Source organism: Lactuca sativa, chromosome 9 (assembly GCF_002870075.4).
Source record: "Lactuca sativa cultivar Salinas chromosome 9, Lsat_Salinas_v11, whole genome shotgun sequence".
In the NCBI taxonomy this organism is placed as follows: Eukaryota; Viridiplantae; Streptophyta; class Magnoliopsida; order Asterales; family Asteraceae; genus Lactuca; species Lactuca sativa.
Genome location: NC_056631.2, coordinates 171953405 through 171973581, shown reverse-complemented (window position 1 = coordinate 171973581; position 20177 = coordinate 171953405). Strand labels below are relative to the sequence as shown.

The following is a 20177-nucleotide window of genomic DNA, read 5'->3' as shown; positions in this document are numbered from 1 at the left end:
TTATTAATAAAAGGTTGAACAATTAAAGGTTGCTTAAATATGAAATGTGATTATTTATATGTTATGCGGTTGCTTATTTGGTATTTGGTTGATCATATATGTTATGTGGTAGAATTGTGATTAAACATATATGCATCTTTACGGTTGAATAATTATGATATGCGGTTGTTTTCTAAGTGGTATTTGTCTATCATTTTTATGCTTCATCATAAAATGAATGATTGACCCATTTGGGGTTTGTATGTTTTATGTGCAACTTTATGAACTCACTCAGCAAGGGCTGACACTTGTATCTTTTCTCTTTTGTGCCTTGATTGGTGCAGGTAGTTTAGAAGATTGGCCTTGGTGAGACGGGTTCTTATGGGTAGTAGATTTATATTAACGATACCACTCTTGGACACGTTTTGATTCTTTACTTTAAAAATACTTTTGTTTAAATTTTAAATTGTTTGGAATTTCGTTTGAGTTTTCGGAGTAATGTTGTGGTTTTGAAAATGTTTTGGAATTAAAACTAAGTCTTTCGTTAAGGTATTCTGTTAAATAAATGTTTTAAAAAGCAAAAAAAATATGGTAAAAATCACGACGTTACAGTCCTTATCCCCAAAGAACATCAGAGCTCCACATGCCTTGAACTCCCAAAACGAGGGAGTTTGTCCTCATAACTTTCCTACAGTGATCTCTGCCTGAAGGTCCGCGATTTGCTCATCCATAAGCTCTATAATCCCCTCCTTGATGGTAGCGAAAATCATAGGGGTGGACTCCATGATACCTCTGGTAATCTCTGAAGTGATAAACTTACGTAATTGCTTATCCAGCGGTTCGGCACCAAAGCCAAAAATAGATCCAAAAGCTCATCCTCGAGTGGTCACCATACTTAACTGAAATACAAACATATAAACAATCAGCATAAACTGAAGGGAACTTCCATTCTACAGGCCTCTTAGAATCTCCAAAATCGTCCTTGACTCGAGTACAGATCCTGTGCTTTTAGTAGTATGGTCCCAATAGTACCTTCCATACCTATTCGTACTTTCCTCAAGAACTGTCCCAAATCCTCTAAGTCACCCTGCTAAAACCATACACACCACCCCTATGCTAGACAATATATATATATATATATATATATATATATATATATATATATATATATATATATATCCCACTCTCTTAGGAATTCTCAACTCGACCGCCCTGTAATACCGAGAATCTTAACCAACACTTTTGGTTTCCTTATTTATGCAAGTTGTATAAAAAAAATGAGATCACATAGATTATCGAATAATGATCCTACCCTAATTCCATAACCAAACAAAGAATAGGAAATAAGGTTAAACTAATCATTCTAGGGCTATATGAACATAATCGTATACAACTTTTAAAGCATACAATTAGCAATTAACTGAGCCGATATCCATCCCATCTAACATATGGCATCCCATTCTCCAAGGCTATAAGGCATTACACAAATTAGGAAAATCTAACATACGATTCTTGAAGGTATCCTTAGCCCTATTCTAGCATGCAGATCACATATCAGGCATAATAATCATAACACATGGGTATGGGTATTTTAGGAACCACTTACTTGAGCTCGGTTGATTGCATGCATCACACCCCCTTTCAGTATTGTAAAAAATCTTTTATAAATTCATTTTTCTTTTGAAAATGTTCTCATTTCCTCAGTTTGAATTCTAACACTCCCGAAAGTGTCTGAATCCCTCAAACCAAGGCTCTGATACCAACTTGTAACAACCCAAAAATAGTGATAAAATTTTTCGTTTTAAAAATCATTAATTCCATACATCAGATGTCTAAGGCTGAAAAGTAATTTATCAAAAATTCACTTTTTACGTTACGCAGTGTCGTACCGGTTTAACCGTAAAACTTTGACATGTCATATCTTCTTCGTTATAACTTAGATTTCGGCGTTCTTTATATGTGTGGAACTCTTGTGACATATACTGTAACTTGGTTAAGATTATTCCTTCTAAACAATATTCTATAAAAAAAAGTCTTTTTTTAATGCTCATTGTCTCTAAATTGACTAGAATGAATCTATGGGCGTTACATGTAAGCATAGTGCGTGTGTGGTGGAATGGTATTAAAGGATTGGATTTTTTTAATATTGTTTGCGACCTCATCAAATTCATTTGATTGGCTACCTATGAGTTAAGGAAGTAACCATTCGTTAGAGACTGAGGAGCTAACATTTTCCAGTTGATCGGAGAGCATCTTAAAGTGTTAGAAATATAGTGTTAGGAAAATTGGCATGTTAGGTATGAAAACATGGATATAGAAGTTGAATAACCCTTAAATTTTGTAATTTAGGATGATTTATATTACATAATTATATGTAACTTAGGTGGTAATATTGGCTCCAAGGATGGTATGTAAGAGAACATTAAGTATTGTTCTATATTTTTGTTGTAAGACAGCAATCTCTAACCTTATCCATAAGGATTTACCGATCAAAGGATCTTGTAGATGGGTTACATGCTTGCGTACTTCATATTCTCGAGTGTGGATCTTAAAAATATTAGTCCAAGAAATGCACTATGTATTTTCAATTTTAAGGGTAATATGGAAGCATGTTTATATGTTGAAAAAGGTAAGATCCATGTGCAATGATGTATTTTTAGGTTGAACAATCTTCGGATTGAAAATGGGGTGTCTACGTTTAAAGGGACCATAGGAGGTGCAAGAAATCTAGAACGTTAAAAAATTAGGATTACTTATGTATCATGAAATAATTCAATCTATTGATCTTCTTTCTTCCATTATATATATATATATATATATATATATATATATATATATGTGTGTGTGTGTGTGTGTAAAGGTACAAACAATAAAAGGATCTCTAATGTTTTATAAGAGATATCTACATGTTATATATCATAGGGTGAGCATTTGGACCGGACCGGTTATGGAGAATATTATGGACCGTGGACCGGAACGGAAGAGTCGCGTCCATGTCTGTATCCGTGTCCGGGTCCAGGTCCGGGTTTTCCGGTTCTTAGACCCGTTTGGACCAGTAACAATTTAACACAAACATACATATATTGTCATCTAAATCTAACATGTTTACCAATTAACATATATATCAAGTTTACCAACAAATGCATGCGGAGGTCAATGATGGTTCCATGTACCCGATCATTTTTTTTAAATGTATGTAACAAAAAAGGTGATTTGGTGGTACGATCAAGTAAAATCGCAAAGTACATAAAATCGTTCATCTTGTTGTAGGCACTACAATACTTTTCGTATTTCGTCTTCATGTCCTTTACCATTTCGAGAAACATTGGCTTGGTTGACCACTTTCTTAGATGTATGTCCACATCTAAGACTACCCAGATAAAAAGATTTACCAAAGGTTTTGATGTAGCTGAGACAAGCTCTATTTTGTCTTGAAATTTTCAAAGAAGTTCACCATATCCATTACAATTTCGAAGTCAGAATTTTCCGGTACTCTATCAGGATTCCTTTAATATGATTTATCTATCAAAAGATACATAAAATTCAGAATTACAGTCTAAAATAATTGTTGAAAAGCTGAAATATTTTAGCTTTGATATCTTAACTTGTGACATCCCCATTTTTCATGACCAGAAAAGACCGATTTTGTTTATGCTTTATAAAAATCAGAGTACTTCATTTAATAAAAATGTTGCGGAACTTGTTCCCAGTAAAACATGATAAATATGTTATCAAAGCATTTCTGAAGAAATGTATTTTTATTCATTTTAAAACATTTGGGATGTCATCGTTAATACAGAAACATAAGCATAAACAGAACTTACATTCATTATCACTAGTGATCTATATATCTCCTTAATCTCTTAGTGTAATGTGACTTCATATCAACACCTGTGATATAAATAAACTGAGTGGGTCAGGTTGGGAAACCTGGTGAGTACATAGGGTTTTCAACCCACAATAATATAATTATTATGTTTAATCGTCAAACAGTTAACCCAATTACCCATCCCCATTATCTTCTCTACTCTTAAGGGTCTACCCTAAGAATCAGCTACTCCTCGTTAATTCATTCCTAAGGATCATCCTAAGGAATCGGCATGAAATCCATCGTTGCCAGGGTTTACTCAACGGGCACTAAATCCATAGCTGTCAGGGTTTTCTCAACAGACACTAAATCCATAGCTGTCAGGGCTATTTCGTTTATCGACAGTGTCCACTCACAATACATGTCAATGGATTTTTAGAGTACACCGGTGAACACATCGTTCATAACACCTACAGGTTGCGAGCCTGCTAGTGTTCCACTGGACTGTCTAGAATAGTCCGTGGTTGTCATCCATACTCTGTTGAATGACGGGGCCATCATTTGGGAAAAAGGCTTCTCACATCGTCCACCTCTCAACTCATCATCCAACTCATACTCCATCTATTACATCTACCCATGTTTTACCCCAACATTATCGTAGATATAAAATACATATACAGTTTAAATCATTTAAAACATGTATAAAATCGTTCATCCAGCATAGATAGCAATTATACAGATAATATTCATACATAGCACGTAGTTTATATAAAATACTTCATATCTATGTGTAAGATTAAAGGGACCATGCACTCACTTGATTAGGTGGTGATGCCGAACTCAGACAGTGCTTCGTTATCTCAAAACAATTTTCCTCGACAAAACCTAGTATCAATACCACTACGGTTTATTTTTTAACGTTAACCGCGACTAATAAATAGTCTAACTATTATTACTATTATATAAGCGTTAATCAATACTTATATAAATCATAATAATAGCCAAAGTACTTATTATAAGTTCCTAATAACGTTGCTATAATTAAATAAAAGCTATTTAAAAAATAGCGTAAGCGTAGCTCACTTACAGCGGGTTTTATGGAAAACCGGCTTCGCTAGATGCATTTCCGAGCCGAAAGCTTTTCTTCTCGAATCCGTCGGGCGCTCCGGGGCTTCCTTCTTGTGCTAGGGAGGTTCCATAGACTTCGGAGGGGTTTAGGGAGGCTAGAGAGAAGTTAGAGAGAGAAAGAAAGGCTTATGGTGTGAAGAAAATATGAGGAGTTCACCCTTTATTTATAGGAGTTTTATAATAAAGTAGTCTCTAAGCTTCGTCTGTATCTTCCGCGTACGAGCTCCGTTTTCTACGTTATTTATATCCACGCGTTGGTATTTATGAGTAATACAACTTTCATTTAGACCCCGTCGGCTAATTCTCCTTCTATCTCATATTTACAAAAACTGTATCGAATTCGCCGCGCTCGAAAAGTATAGACTAAGCTTCGTCCGTAACTTTCGCATACGATCTCCTTTTTTGTCAATATTTATATCCACGTGTTGGTATTTACGAGTACTACAACTTTCATTTAGAACTTGTTGGCTAATTCTCAATCTATCTCAGATTTACAAAACTGTATCGAATTTGTCGCGCTCGAAAAGTAGAGACTAAGTTTCGTCCATAACTTTCGCATATGAGCTCTGTTTTTTACTATCTTTTTATCGTTTAACTCCTATTAATGATATCTTCATTTCTCGTTTAGATTATTTTGGCTGAAAATCGACCGATCTAAAATTCGAATTTTCGGACTGTGCACTGTTATGCTAAATCTTAGAAAAATCATAACTTCCTCATACGAAGTCAGATTTGGGCGTTCTTTTTATGGACACTCTCGGTTTAATATTTTCTATGACTTTTCTTTAGATCTTTAAGGCTAAAAGTCGCTCTATCGTAAATTCACTATTTACACTTCCCGTGCCGTGCCGGTTCCGTCGCGAAACTTCGACGGGTCATAACTTCTTCGTTATAACTCGGATTTCGGTGCTCTTTATATGTACGGAAACCTTGTAACATATAGTACAACTTGGTTAAGATTATTTATTCTAAATAATCTTTTGCCGAAAAGTCATTTTCGACCCCTATTATCTCTAAATTGACTAGCCCGGATCTACAGGCGTTACAATTATCTCCCTCTTAGGATGATTACGTCCCAGAATCATCAAAGAAACAGGGCTCACATGATGACTCCATACATTATCTCTTCATCCTAAGTAATAACCGTAACTTTGATGTTTCTTTAAACGAGTATCTAACTCTAAGATTTCCAGACTACAGGCGGTGCCCGATCTTGGACCCGCTCCCTATCTCACGTTGGACTCCCAATTATGACCTTCAAGTCACAATCTCGATCCTTACTGGAGACTGCTTCTTCCTCTTAACAATCTTAGGATTACTATCGTGGACCGATGTGTCCTATTGTAATGACCTAACATCGTATGTTGGAACGCTTAGACTCGGGTCTTTTAGAGTCAAATTTCCAGAACAGACTATACCCCCCTTCATGTTCTAATGTGATATAATCACATCTTAAAAGGTAGCATTCCTAGCTACAAGCAACTATCCAGATACCTCTACTGATCGTTTTGACTGTCTTTCACTTCAATCTTCTAGTTTAAGTCAGATACTACATCGGACTTGGTTCTCTGAACCATGTAACATATTCGTCTTAGTCGGACTCAATTTCATATGACCACTAGGGTCGGAATAACAATCATCTTTTTAGTCATTACCGAAATGATGGTAACAACATACTTGAATAAAACGAAATCAATTACTAGTTTCTTGGTAACCTTGTGACTTTCCCTGACCCAAGCGTGAGTCATGTGCTTCCGATAGTATATGCATCTACTACCTTTCACACCTACTCATACTCGTCCCAAGTACTATCTCGCAGTCCCCAAGTCCTAAAATCACAAAACAATTTAACACATACGAGGGTGTCCAAATAATCATAAAAATTTCCCTACACTCTACTAGGACTTCTTCCATGCTTATCTTCAATCATCAATTCTGCTTCAACTCAGTTGGTGATGGAAATTACAGATGATAGGAAAACTTTAGGAATTACACCAATCGTTCTATCATCTCGCCAATCAAATGTGTACATTCAGATGTACCGTACTTCTCTAGACGTACTGCTATTTTATCAGACGTATTCTAAAGACAAGATACCTCTCTTATGATATCTTCCGATAGGTATCATTTACTATCGTAAGCCATCTCATTTCCTCTATTTTCTCAGTCTATCATGGTTCGCATCACTTCCTGAACTTCTGCCATTGTGATAGGTTTGGGTGCAGGCGCAATGACCGATGCTTGACCCATCACATTCTTAGGCTCAGGTTGTCATCTTCTCGGATATTTCCTAGTCTGTCTTTACCATGACGTTTTGTACACCCAAGCAGACGTTCGGTGTACTGAGGCGAGAATTTTAAGATAGGAAAGATTTTATTTACGATAGACGTATAGATCTCCTTGTCACAACGAAAAGTTATATGCCAGTTCTAATACCGTAATCAAACGTTTACAAATCTAAACACATAAAATTTCCAGATCCGGTCGACAACAGACCATAGATCCGAACAAATAATAACATATAAGGCATCTTTATAGCTATAACATAAAACATTTAGCACATAAAACATTTTAGGCATCGTTCCTAAAATAAGCTAGTGCTTGTGTCTATTCAGGCGTATTACCTAAATCTATTAGACACACTCCTCAAACTCATTTCTTAGCATTCTAAGTTTAAGTCTAGAAATCCTACAAATTCCTAGTTCGCTTAAACTAATGTTCTGATACCAACTGTGACATCCACATTTTTCACGGCCAGAAAAGATCGATTTTGTTTATGCTTTATAAAAATCAGAGTACATCTTTTAATAAAAATGTTGTGGAATTTGTTCCCAGTAAAACATGATAAATATGTTATCAAAGCATTTCTGAAGAAATGTATTTTTATTCATTTTAAAACATTTGGGATGTTACCGTTAATACAGAAATATAAGCATAAACAGAACTTACATTCATTATCACTAGTGATCTATATCTCCTTAATCTCTCAGTGTAATGTGACTTCATATCAACACATGTGATATAAATAAACAGAGTGTGCAGGTTGGGAAACCTGGTGAGTACATAGGGTTTTCAACCCACAATAATATAATTATTATGTTTAATCGTCAAACAGTTAACCCAATTACCCATCCCCATTATCTTCTCTACTCTTAAGGGTCTACCCTAAGAATCAGCTACTCCTCGTTAATTCATTCCTAAGGATCATCCTAAGGAATCGGCATGAAATCCATCGTTGCCAGGGTTTACTCAACGGGCACTAAATCCATAGCTGCCAGGGTTTTCTCAACAGGCACTAAATCCATAGCTGCCAGGGCTATTTCGTTTATCGACAGTATCCACTCACAATACATGTCAATGGGTTTTTAGAGAACACCGGTGAACACATCGTTCACAACACCTACAGGTTGCGAGTCTGCTAGTGTTCCACTGGACTGTCTAGAATAGTCTGTGGTTGTCATCCATACTCTGCTGAATGACGGGGCCATCATTTAGGAAAAAGGCTTCTCACATCGTCCACCTCTCACCCTCACCTCACGGTCTATTTCACCTCTCAACTCATCATCCAACTCATACTCCATCTATTACATCTACCCATGTTTTACCCCAACATTATCGTAGATATAAAATACATATACAGTTTAAATCATTTAAAACATGTATAAAATCGTTCATCCCATATAGATAGCAATTATACAGATAATATTCACACATAGCACGTAGTTTATATAAAATAATCCATATCTATGTGTAAGATGAAAGGGACCATGGACTCACTTGATTAGGTGGTGATTCCGAACTCAGACAACACTTCGTTATCTATGTGTAAGGCGCTCCGGGGCTTCCTTCTCGTGCTGGGGAGGTTCCCTAGACTTGGGAGGGGTTTAGGGAGGCTAGAGAGAAGTTAGAGAGAGAAAGAAAGGCTTATGGTGTGAAGAAAATATGAGGAGTTCACCCTTTATTTATAGGAGTTTTATAGTAAAGTAGTCTCTAAGCTTCGCCCGTATCTTCCACGCACGAGCTCCGTTTTCTACGTTATTTATATCCACGTGTTGGTATTTACGAGTACTACAACTTTCATTTAGACCCCATCGGCTAATTCCCCTTCTATCTCATATTTGCAAAAACTATATCGAATTCGCCGCGCTCGAAAAGTATAGACTAAGCTTCGTCCGTAACTTTCGCATACGATCTCCTTTTTTGTCAATATTTATATCCACGTGTTGGTATTTACGAGTACTACAACTTTCATTTAGAACTTGTTGGCTAATTCTCAATCTATCTCAGATTTACAAAACTGTATCGAATTTGTCGCGCTCGAAAAGTAGAGACTAAGCTTCGTCCATAACTTCTGCATACGAGCTCCGTTTTTTACTATCTTTTTATCGTTTAACTCCTATTAATGATATCTTCATTTCTCGTTTAGATTATTTTGGCTGAAAATCGACCGATCTAATATTCGAATTTTCGGGCTGTGCACTGCTATGTTAAATCTTAGAAAAATCATAACTTCCTCATACGAAGTCAGATTTGGGCGTTCTTTTTATGGACACTCTCGGTTTAACATTTTCTATGACTTTTGTTTAGATCGTTAATGTTAAAAGTCGCTCTATCATAAATTCACTATTTACACTTTCCGGTGTCGTGCCGGTTCCGTCGCGAAACTTCGACGGGTCATAACTTCTTCGTTATAACTCGGATTTTGGCGCTCTTTATATGTACGGAAACCTTGTAACATAAACTACAACTTGTTTAAGATTATTTATTCTAAATAATCTTTTGTCGAAAAGTCATTTTCGACCCCTATTATATCTAAATTGACTAGCCCGGATCTACGGGCGTTACATAACTTTTATTGATTGTAACTCATTGAATATAACAACAAAAATATAGTTTAAAGTTATCTACAAACTCTAAATTACATGTTGGTAGAAACCGCATGTCAATCCGATTTAAAACGAATGAGATATGTTTGTTTAATGAATTTAACAGAATACAAAAGTTTAAATTTCTTGCTAAAATACTTTTGCTTGATATCTCATCTTTGAATGTCTGTAACTCATCTAAAATAACACCAAAAACAATAAAAGTATAGTCTAAAATCATGTACAAACTCTAAATTACACATTGGAAAAACCACATGTCGATCCGACTTAAAACGAATGAGATATGCTTATTTAAAGAATTTTACAGAATACAAAAGTTCAAATTTTTTTGCTGAAAAGCTTAAATATTTCAGCTTTCATATCTTATCTTTAAAGGATTGTAGCTCATCGAATATAACACCAAAAACAATAAAATTATAGTCTAAAATAATCTATGAACTCTAAATTACACGTTGGAAAAAAACAGCATGTCAATCCGATTTAAAACGAATGAGATATGTTTGTTTAAAAAATTTACACAGAATACAAATTATAAATTTCTTGCTGAAAAACTAAAATATTTCAGCTTTGATATCTCATCTTTGAAGGCTTATAACTCATCGAATATAAAACTAAAAACAACAAGATTATAGTCAAGAATCATCTACAAACTCTAAATTATACGTTGAAAAAAACTGTATGTCAATCCGACTTAAAACGAATGAAATATGCTTATTTAAAAATTTTCACATAATACAATTTTTTTTAAAAAAATAAGTCGGTCCGTAACCAGTTTTTACCCGGAACGGGCCGGACCGGACCGGTAAAAAAACCAGACCAGACCGATAAAAAAACAGTTAAGTTAGAAAGCCTTTGGTATAAGATGTAGTGGTGATTGGCTTCAATTAAGGGCGGAGCTTTAATATTTAATTTGGCGGCCAAAAATATAATATGTATAAAAACTGGTGAGCAGGGAGGGCCACAGCTAAATTTTTATATTTTTGGATCTAATATCTATAATATTAAAAATATAGGGGCCATTTCTAACCAAAAAATAGGGGGTGTCAAAGTAAATAATGATCAATATGCTATATTACTGGGAAAAAAAATGAGACTAGCTAATCAAGAAAATAATCATTTTTACTCGTTACAAAATAAGATGCTAGTTTAAATAGAGACTTGTCAAAGTCCTAAGTCAGGATTTTGTTTCTATTTATATGATCGTAACCGGACTTTTGGCTTGATTAGGGTTCTACTATCTTATTCAATTTGTTGCATAGTTATTGAATTTTGGCAGGTCTATTTTAAGATTCTTTAGAAAACCAAGGGATGATGGAGAGAGAAAGCTATCCATGCAAAAGATTGAAGTTTCACTTCTAATATAATGAGCCCAATGCCCATCTTGTGACGATTAACATTAACACTTCTACCTCTATATGACAACCAATAAGTTAAACCGACGACCATCACCTTTCTAACCTTTTGTGATACTCCCATCGATCATTTGATGAATCATGAAGAACAATATAAAATTTTAAACAATTTCTTGTTCCACCTATATATGTAGGAACAAAGTTCCACTTGAGAGTAAATCCAGACGAATGTTTCAATAGTTTTCAACTTTGTAATTACCAAAAAAAACCCTCTCCTAGTAGTCGATTTCCTATAGTTATGTGAATGATTGCATTCACCATGAGTTTCTTTGAACTTATTACAAGTCTTCCTTTCATTGCAATTCTCCATTTTTCATTCTCTATAGCTTCTTTGAGAGTGATCCTATTGGTTGGAGTCGTTTGACCAACATTTTACTCCCTATACATATCAACCGAACAATTCACATGCTTACAAAAGGACAATTATGTACATTCACAGCAACTATGTATCCCAGTACATTAATCAACCTGATCACCTGAGCTACATATCAAAATTTCACACTCGTAATAGTGTCGTTTCCACGCGTACCCCTTCTCTTTCTTTCTCTGTGTATATATGCAGAGACATATGTATACATATATACATATCCACGTGTGTGTATATATATAAATATATCGTTTCTTTCTTCTTCATTGTGGGGAACTCCAGTCAAAATGAACAGCAGGCATCGTTTTTCCGATGATTACTCCGACACAATCGACGACTACTCCGGCGATGAAACAATGGAAGTGGGGTCGACGGAGAGTAAGAGCAGCATTCACGGCGGCGCATTCCGTCGAGGTGTTTTACTGGCGTGGGAACAGGTTTATTTGCTTGCATGCATCATCGGTATGTTCATCGACCCGCTGTTTTTCTACACACTCTCCATAAGTGACTCCTGGATGTGTGTGTTCATTGACGGGTGGTTTGCTATCACCGTCACGGTGGTCCGGTGCATGACCGACGCCTTGCACGCGGCCAACATGTGGTTACAGTTCAAGTCGAACAGGTGGTGGCGTTACGACGTCGGATTACGACATGACGACAGGAATTCATGCAACGTGTCCCGGAAGGCGTTCCTGTTTGATCTCTTCGTCATCCTCCCAATCCCTCAGGTTTATAAAACATTTGACAGAAATCATTATACCGATAAATTAAAGTATTATTATTTTAATACATGTCAACTTTCCATTAATACAAAATCTAAACAAGATAAAGTCGCGTCCTAAAAATATTAATTTAATATTACTATACTAGAATATAAAAATTAATTAATTCATTAATGCATATTCTAACATATTTATGTTTTACATTTTTTTTTCTTGCACGGTTTGTTCCATATTATATAGGTTATTCTAATAGTTACATATTTAGTATCTTTGATCAATCTTAATGGAACCATTTAGAGTACACTTCAACTTTGATCGGTTAGCAGTTCAATAACTTTATTTCTCTTTTAACTATTAAGGTGAAATCATTCACAATAAATGGTTCATTTTTATTATATATTTAATTTTTAAATAATATAGAATTAAATTCTTTGGACAGGTGGTGTTATGGGTAGTGATTCCTGCATTGTTAAAGAAGGGTTTGACGACAGAAATAATGACAGTTTCTTTACTCGTGTTCTTGTTTCAATACTTACCAAAGATTTATCACTCTGTATGCCTTTTGCGACGTATGCAAAATCTCTCAGGCTACATTTTTGGTACTGTTTGGTGGGGGATTGTTCTCAATTTGATCGCTTATTTAGTTGCCTCTCATGTAAGATTGTCTTTTTTTATCTTAATTTTGTCTTAACATGCCTACATTATTTTGAAATTATGATAGACCCCTTCAATAATTGAAAATAAATTTACTCCCAAAAGCACTGTGACAAAAGTACTCTTTAAATTGTGCTTACATATAATATAACTAGCTAGAATTTAATATATTTCAGTCATTTTCTCAAATATTTTTTATCGGTTTGCAGGCTGTAGGAGCGTGTTGGTACTTGCTTGGTATGCAAAGGGTTGTGAAATGCTTGAAAGAAAAATGCATGGAAACAAACGGGATTTGTGTCTCAAGATTTTTGACATGTCAGAACCCTGTTTATTATGGCACAGATAAGTTTGTGAAAGATCACACAAGGCTCTTATGGGGATCAAATAAAGAGGCGAGAACAACTTGTCTTGAAAGCGAAGATGGCTATGGAGCTTATAAATGGACTCTTCAACTCTTTACCAATGATAGCCGTTTAGAAAAGATACTTTTACCCATTTTTTGGGGACTCATGAACCTTAGGTAACTCGATTTTCATCAAGAAACGTTTTTTATAGTGTTAAATGATTTTATTATATGTATTTATTATATATATACAGTACGTTTGGGAACTTAGAAAGCACAACAGATTGGTTGGAATGTGTTTTCATCATCATCGTTCTCACAATGGGACTTCTTCTAGTCACCATGTTGATTGGAAATATCAAGGTACATGCACACACATATAAATAGCATGGATTGGTCTCAAAAGCATCCTTATTGAACTTAAAGTTACTTTTTTAAATATGTAGAGAATACAAGGACGTTTTAGTCATTTTTGAAAGATGATATATTTTTGTGTATATAGGTGTTTTTACATGCAACAACATCAAAGAAACTAGCTATGCAATTGAAAATGAGAAACATAGAGTGGTGGATGAAGAGGAGGCAGCTCCCTCAAAGTTTCCGGCAAAGAGTACGTAACTATGAGCGCCAACGATGGACGGCAATGCGTGGTGTGGACGAATGTGAGATGATACACAATCTTCCTGAGGGTCTCAGGAGAGACATTAAGTATCATCTCTGTTTGGACTTGGTGCGACAGGTATATATATTGATAATCTAAAATCTATTGTCTATTATCTATAACGAATCGAAATATCTTATTTTATCAGTTGAGATATAGATTTATCGACAATGAATAAATGGTTTCTTTGTTTTGTAAAAAGTTTTCTATAATGATATACTAAATAGAACTTTGTAAATGTTGAACTGTTTGGATTTAAATGACAATAATCTTGACTGGTGCGTGTAATTGGTAATAAGATAGACCTTCGAGGAGGTGAGATGAAACTTATATGTTCTTACTTCTTATCTTAAAATCTTATTGTTATGATGAATGTTTAACTCAGGTACCATTATTTCAACATATGGACAATTTGGTCCTTGAGAATATATGCGATCGTGTCAAGTCCCTCATTTTTACAAAGGGAGAAACGGTTAGTCCTTCTGAACTCAAAAGTCTACAATTACTACCTTCATTTAATCACAAAATTAACTATCATATGATATTTAATATTTAATAAAGTAACCAATTTTGCAATCTTTTGTTAATCAAAAATAAAGTTGACCTTTAATTAAAAAAATAAAAAATATAGTTGAGGTTCAGTTTAAAAATAATAATAATAATAACTAATATATAGAATCTTTTATGTCATATGTGTAGCTTTTTGTGAGTAAAAAGTAATTTTTTAATTTTTCAAAAAGAAAAAATCAATTTTGCAATTTATTCAATTTTGCAACCAAAATATGAATTTGATAATTATTACATCAATTTCGTATTTTCTTTAAAAATATTTTATTTATGAGTAGATTGCAAGAGAAGGTGACCCTGTACAGAGAATGTTGTTCATAGTAAGAGGTCATCTTCAAAGCAGCCAAGTACTCCGAGATGGTGTCAACAGTTGTTGCATGTTAGGACCCGGAAACTTCAGCGGCGACGAGCTCTTATCATGGTGTCTCCGGCGGCCATTCATCGAGAGACTACCACCGTCATCATCAACGCTCGTGACTCTTGAAACAACCGAAGCTTTTGGGCTAGAAGCCGATGATGTCAAGTATGTAACGCGGCATTTTAGGTATACATTTGTGAATGAAAAGGTGAAGAGGAGTGCTCGGTATTATTCTCCGGGGTGGAGGACTTGGGCGGCGGTGGCGATTCAGTTGGCATGGCGAAGGTACCAGCATAGACTCACTTTGACGTCGTTGTCTTTCATTAGGCCGAGAAGACCATTGTCGAGGTGTTCTTCACTTGGGGAAGATCGGTTGAGGCTTTACACTGCTTTGTTGACTTCGCCCAAACCAAATCAAGATGATTTTGACTTTTGAGATTGTAGATTTGGGTGTTATAATGTCCGTGTAAAGATAACAAAAAGAGGAGTATAAAGTTGTATATGTAATATAATATGTTTGATTATGAAAAGTTTGAGTATCGTGAAACAATATATGAATATAATATGTAAATGAATGTTCATATCAATAATCAGATTTCAAAACTTCAATAGAAATTAACGTTGATTGATCAATAGTTTGATCTGCTGATGCAATAGATCAACCGATATGTTTTTGAAGTAGAAACTTTAATCCAGTAAGAATTTGGAATTTGTGGCGTGGTTCGATTCAAAAATCATGCATTGATGATGGATGGAGACAAATTACGAACACTTACAGGATTAGTGTTAGACTTGTTTATCTTGTGGATCGGCATCCATGGCGATAATACAAAGCACGCTTCTAAAATCTAACAGTATTTGGACCAAAGCAACTCATATCCATGACTTTCTTCATTTATTCCACTTTTCCTCTTTTCACTCTGAATTTACCAGTTGTAACCACCGCTGACGAACAATAAGAAATTTTTGTAAGAGGTCTGTTCCACCGTGCAACGCCTTGATCTTTCAATGCCTCAACCGACCTGATGGTAGCGGCCACCACCCATGATTTCCTTACTGTGTCGCCAATCATTCTCCACGTGTGTGATTCCATCGATAGAATCCAATCTGGTTAGTGTGACTATTTAGGTTTGGGAATTGAGTGAAGGGGGTATAAATGGTGGTGGAGGGAGATGTGCATCATATGTTCGACAAAATGACAAAATGATAAACGCAGCTTTCATTTCTTGTGGGTTACTCCCACTTAGCCTTGGACTTAATGTTGGTTAAGTGATCCATGGATTCTCTATTATGTTGTATATGTTTATATTCTCAATGAGTTAACTTTCAAATAAGACACTAGTCAAGATGTTTATTTTTTATTATATATGTAAAACAAATAGTAACTAATGTTTGTTTGATGAATGGGTTGCCCGATAAATTAATTATCGTTTATTGTTTATATAATTTCACTGTCTATACAACTATACAACTGATTATGCATTACATGGTGTGACATCCCCAAAATCTCGGCCAGAAAATACCGATTTGTTTATGCTTTGTTTTTAAAATCAGAGTAATCGTTTAAAGAAAATTATTGCGGAATTTGTCCCCAAAACAAAATATGATAAGAATTTATCAAAGCATTTCTTAAAGAAAAGTATTTTCATTATATAACAAAATCTCGGGATGTCATGTTCCGATACAGACACATAAGCATAAACAGAACTTACATTTATTTACACTAATGATTTACATCTCCTTTAATCTCTTAGTGCAATATGTCTTCATATTGATACCTGTGATACAAAGAAAACTGAGTGGGTCAGGCTTGGGACCCTGGTGAGCATATAGGGTTTTCAGCCCACAATAATATAATTATTATATTCAATCATCAAACAATCAACCCAATTACCCATCCCCTTTATCTTCTTTATTTCTTAAGGTTTTACCCTAAGAATCGACTATCCTTCCTTCATTCGTTCCTAAGGAATTGGCATAAAGTCCATTGTTGGCTGAGGTTAATCTACATAGTACTAAATCCATAGCTACCAAGGTTCATAGTACTAAATCCATAGCTACCATGGTTCATCTACACTGTACTAAATCCATAGCTACCATCGTTTTATAATGAGGCACTAAATCTATAGCTGCCAGGGTTTTTAGAGTACACCGGTGAACATCAAGTCCACAACACCTACAAGTTGCGAGCTTGCTAGTGTTCCGCTGGACTGTCTAGAATAGTCTCTGGTTGTCATCCCTACTCTGCTGAATGACGGGGGCCATCGTTTGGGTAAAGGTTTCACTCATTTTTCACCTGTCACCCTCATCTCATGATATATATCATCTTCGTCTCGTCCTCAAACTCATCTTTCATCACACACCAACTATTTCATCTACCCATGTTCTATCCAACATATTTGTAGATATAAATTACATATATATCATTTAAATTATTTAAAAACATGTATAAAACATTCGTTCAACATCCATCTCAAGTAAACAAACAACGTGTAAACACATAGCACGTATTTCATAGCAAATACTTCATATCTATGTGGTAGAACAAAGTAACTATACACTCACGCATATAAACAACAATATATATATATATATATATATATATATATATATATATATATATATATACACACATAACACGTATTTTATAAAATACTTCATATTTATGTGTAAGATGAAAGTAACTATACACTCACTTGATCGGAAGATGATCGGACAGCACTACAACTTGTAGAAGTAGTATTCTTCGGTAGATCTGGAAGATCTTCACAAAAAACGGGCTTCTCGCGAGCAGAGCTTCGGCTCGGGAATCTCACTTCTCGGGACCCTCGAGGCTTCGGAAATTGCTTCAGGGCTCGAGAATGATACCGGGGGTTAGGGATGTAATTGGCACGCAAATCGAGGCAAAAACTAGAGAGAAGAAAGAAAATGACCAAAGAAAATGGATTATCTCAGTTTCTATTTATAGGCTGCTGGGTATGGGATTACGTTGGGCATAATTTCCAAGTACGATGGGTGTACTCAGTACGCTGGGTGTAATCTTGGTTACGTTGGGCGTACGCTTCGGATAAGTTTTGGTATGCGTGCCACGATCTTCAAAAATTCATAACTTTCGCATACGAGCTCCGTTTTCGACGTTCTTTATAGGCACGCGTAGGTGAGATTATGCTCTACAACTTTCATTTAGACTCCGTTGGCTAATTTTGATTTATTTTTTATTATTTATTTTTAGTAGGCCGGAACAGGAAAACTTCGTTATAAATTCATAACTTCTTCATCTGACGTCCGTTTTCGTCTGTCTTTTTACCGTTGGACTACTATCAACAAGATCTTCGATTCTCGTTTATAGTGTTTCGGATAAAAACCACTCGATCTCAAATCAAGTATTCGGGCTGCATACCGCTAAGTCGAAACTTAGAAAAATCATAACTTCCTCATACGAAGTCAGATTCGGACGTTCTTTTTATGCACGCTCATGGTTTAACGAACTCTACAACTTTTGATTAGATCGCTAAGGCTAAACATCAATCTAACGTAAATTCACTTTTTACGTCATTCAGCGTCGTGTCGGTTCTGTTGTGAAACTTCGACAGGTCATAACTTCTTCGTTATAACTCGGATTTCGGCGTTCTTTATATGCATGGAAACCTTGTGACATATACTACAACTTAGTTAAGGTTATTCATTCTAAATAATCTTTTTATAAAAAAAGTCATTTTTGACGCTTATCGTCTCTTAATTGATTAGCCCTGATCTACGGGCGTTACACATGGTGTAAGTAACGAATAGTGGCTTGAAATGTGGATGAAAAATAGATGTTTTCCATAATGCTAATGAATTCCAAAATTTTGATTTGTACTAAAATAGTGACAAAATCATTCTACTTTTCAGCAATCATATGTTACATATCAAAACATGTTCCTATTTCTAAAGCTGAAAGGTGTGGGTACGGTTCCGAGTTCGGTTTTCCACCTAAGTTGTGGCAAACATCGAGTTGGTTTTGTGGTTACGAGTGCGGTTTCTCTCTCATCGGCTAGAAAGAGTCAAGTCCTTCTCCGTCTTCTCCCACCGTCTCCTCTATCTCTCTCTTCTTCCTTTCTTGTAACGTCCAGAATTTAAGAACAAAAATTATATTTTAATAATAATAAAACCAACATCCAAAATGAGTTTATAAAACCATAAAAGAAAATTAGAGTACGTCAATAATTATCCAGGTACATCAAATCAACAAAATACGAAACAACGTGGTGTGTGCGATGCGATCATCTCGAGCCCTTCCCCTTCGATCCATAAGTACCTGAAACATAAACTGAAAACCATAAGCACGAAGCTTAGTGAGTTCCCCAAAATACCTCATACCATACATATCAAACATATAATAGGCTATGTCTAAAAACTATCAGGCCTCACCCGACATCGAGCCACGCTTGGAACAAATCTGTCGATAACGTAAGATGGGCCCTGCCTCATCACATTCATCAGGCCCAGCCTGGCATCGGGCCTAGCATGACATTCATACAGACACATAAAACATACAAGAATCACCAAGACAAATAATATACAATACTCTCATCAGACCCCGCCCGGTATACATATCACATACTACACATGCAAGAGTCACACAGCTAACTAGCTTCCTAATCATAATAAATCATGGATCGGCATTGGTGCCTTCGACCCATAAAACACTATGAGCAGACTCACCTCAGACTGCTGAAAATCAGATAAATGCTTGGATTGCTAATCCAGAAAATCCTCGCGCTAATCAATCAAACAATACCCTAATTAATAATTAGGTCAAATTCATAATCGGGGTCCCCAATCTAACATCCTCAGCCTTAAGGGTAAAATACTTTTCTACCTTTTCCCTTTATTGGGCCCAACTAGCTTTGCGCAATAACCTTATAGTGGTCCAAGGCCCAATAATGGGCTAACACATAAACCTAAGGTCCAATTATGACCCAACAGATACAAGGCCCAAAATCCAACTAAGGCCCAAAGTTTAAAAAGAGTCTGAGTCTAAAAGAAGGCCCAAGATCAAGCTTGGTACGCTTCGCATGCTAGGCATACGTCCTGCATAATAGGCAACAATACGTGATCACGGACACGGGCACGTACACACCGTGTACTCTTGCATACGCCCAAAGTACGCACCTATTAACCACTTTTTCCTTAAGTGTTTAATACTTGCATTCCAACAACCAAATTCCAGATCCAAGTCTAAAGGAACGTCTTAATCCTTAAATTCATGAACTTGGAGCCCTTGCATGGTCAAAAGAACCCAAACCTTAT

The 20177-nt window shown here is 35.7% G+C and overlaps 1 protein-coding gene across 1 annotated transcript; it reads left to right on the top strand.

Moving 5' to 3' along the window:
* Positions 1 to 11833: 11833 nt before the first annotated feature.
* LOC111895478 (cyclic nucleotide-gated ion channel 4) lies at positions 11834 to 15460 on the top strand. Its single transcript, XM_023891559.3, has 7 exons — positions 11834 to 12308; positions 12742 to 12957; positions 13166 to 13476; positions 13554 to 13662; positions 13802 to 14038; positions 14346 to 14432; positions 14806 to 15460. The coding sequence occupies exons 1-7, from the start codon at positions 11868 to 11870 to the stop codon at positions 15319 to 15321; spliced, it is 1917 nt and encodes a 638-aa protein (XP_023747327.1). The 5' UTR covers positions 11834 to 11867; the 3' UTR covers positions 15322 to 15460.
* Positions 15461 to 20177: the final 4717 nt, after the last annotated feature.

Excerpts from the sequence above, each read along its gene's own strand:
- LOC111895478 (XM_023891559.3), top strand. The coding sequence starts at position 11,868 with ATGAACAGCAGGCATCGTTTTTCCGATGATTACTCCGACACAATCGAC. Across the intron at positions 12,958-13,165 it reads CTTATTTAGTTGCCTCTCAT|GCTGTAGGAGCGTGTTGGTA; the intron begins GTAAGATTGTCT and ends ATCGGTTTGCAG. Across the intron at positions 14,433-14,805 it reads TTTTTACAAAGGGAGAAACG|ATTGCAAGAGAAGGTGACCC; the intron begins GTTAGTCCTTCT and ends ATTTATGAGTAG.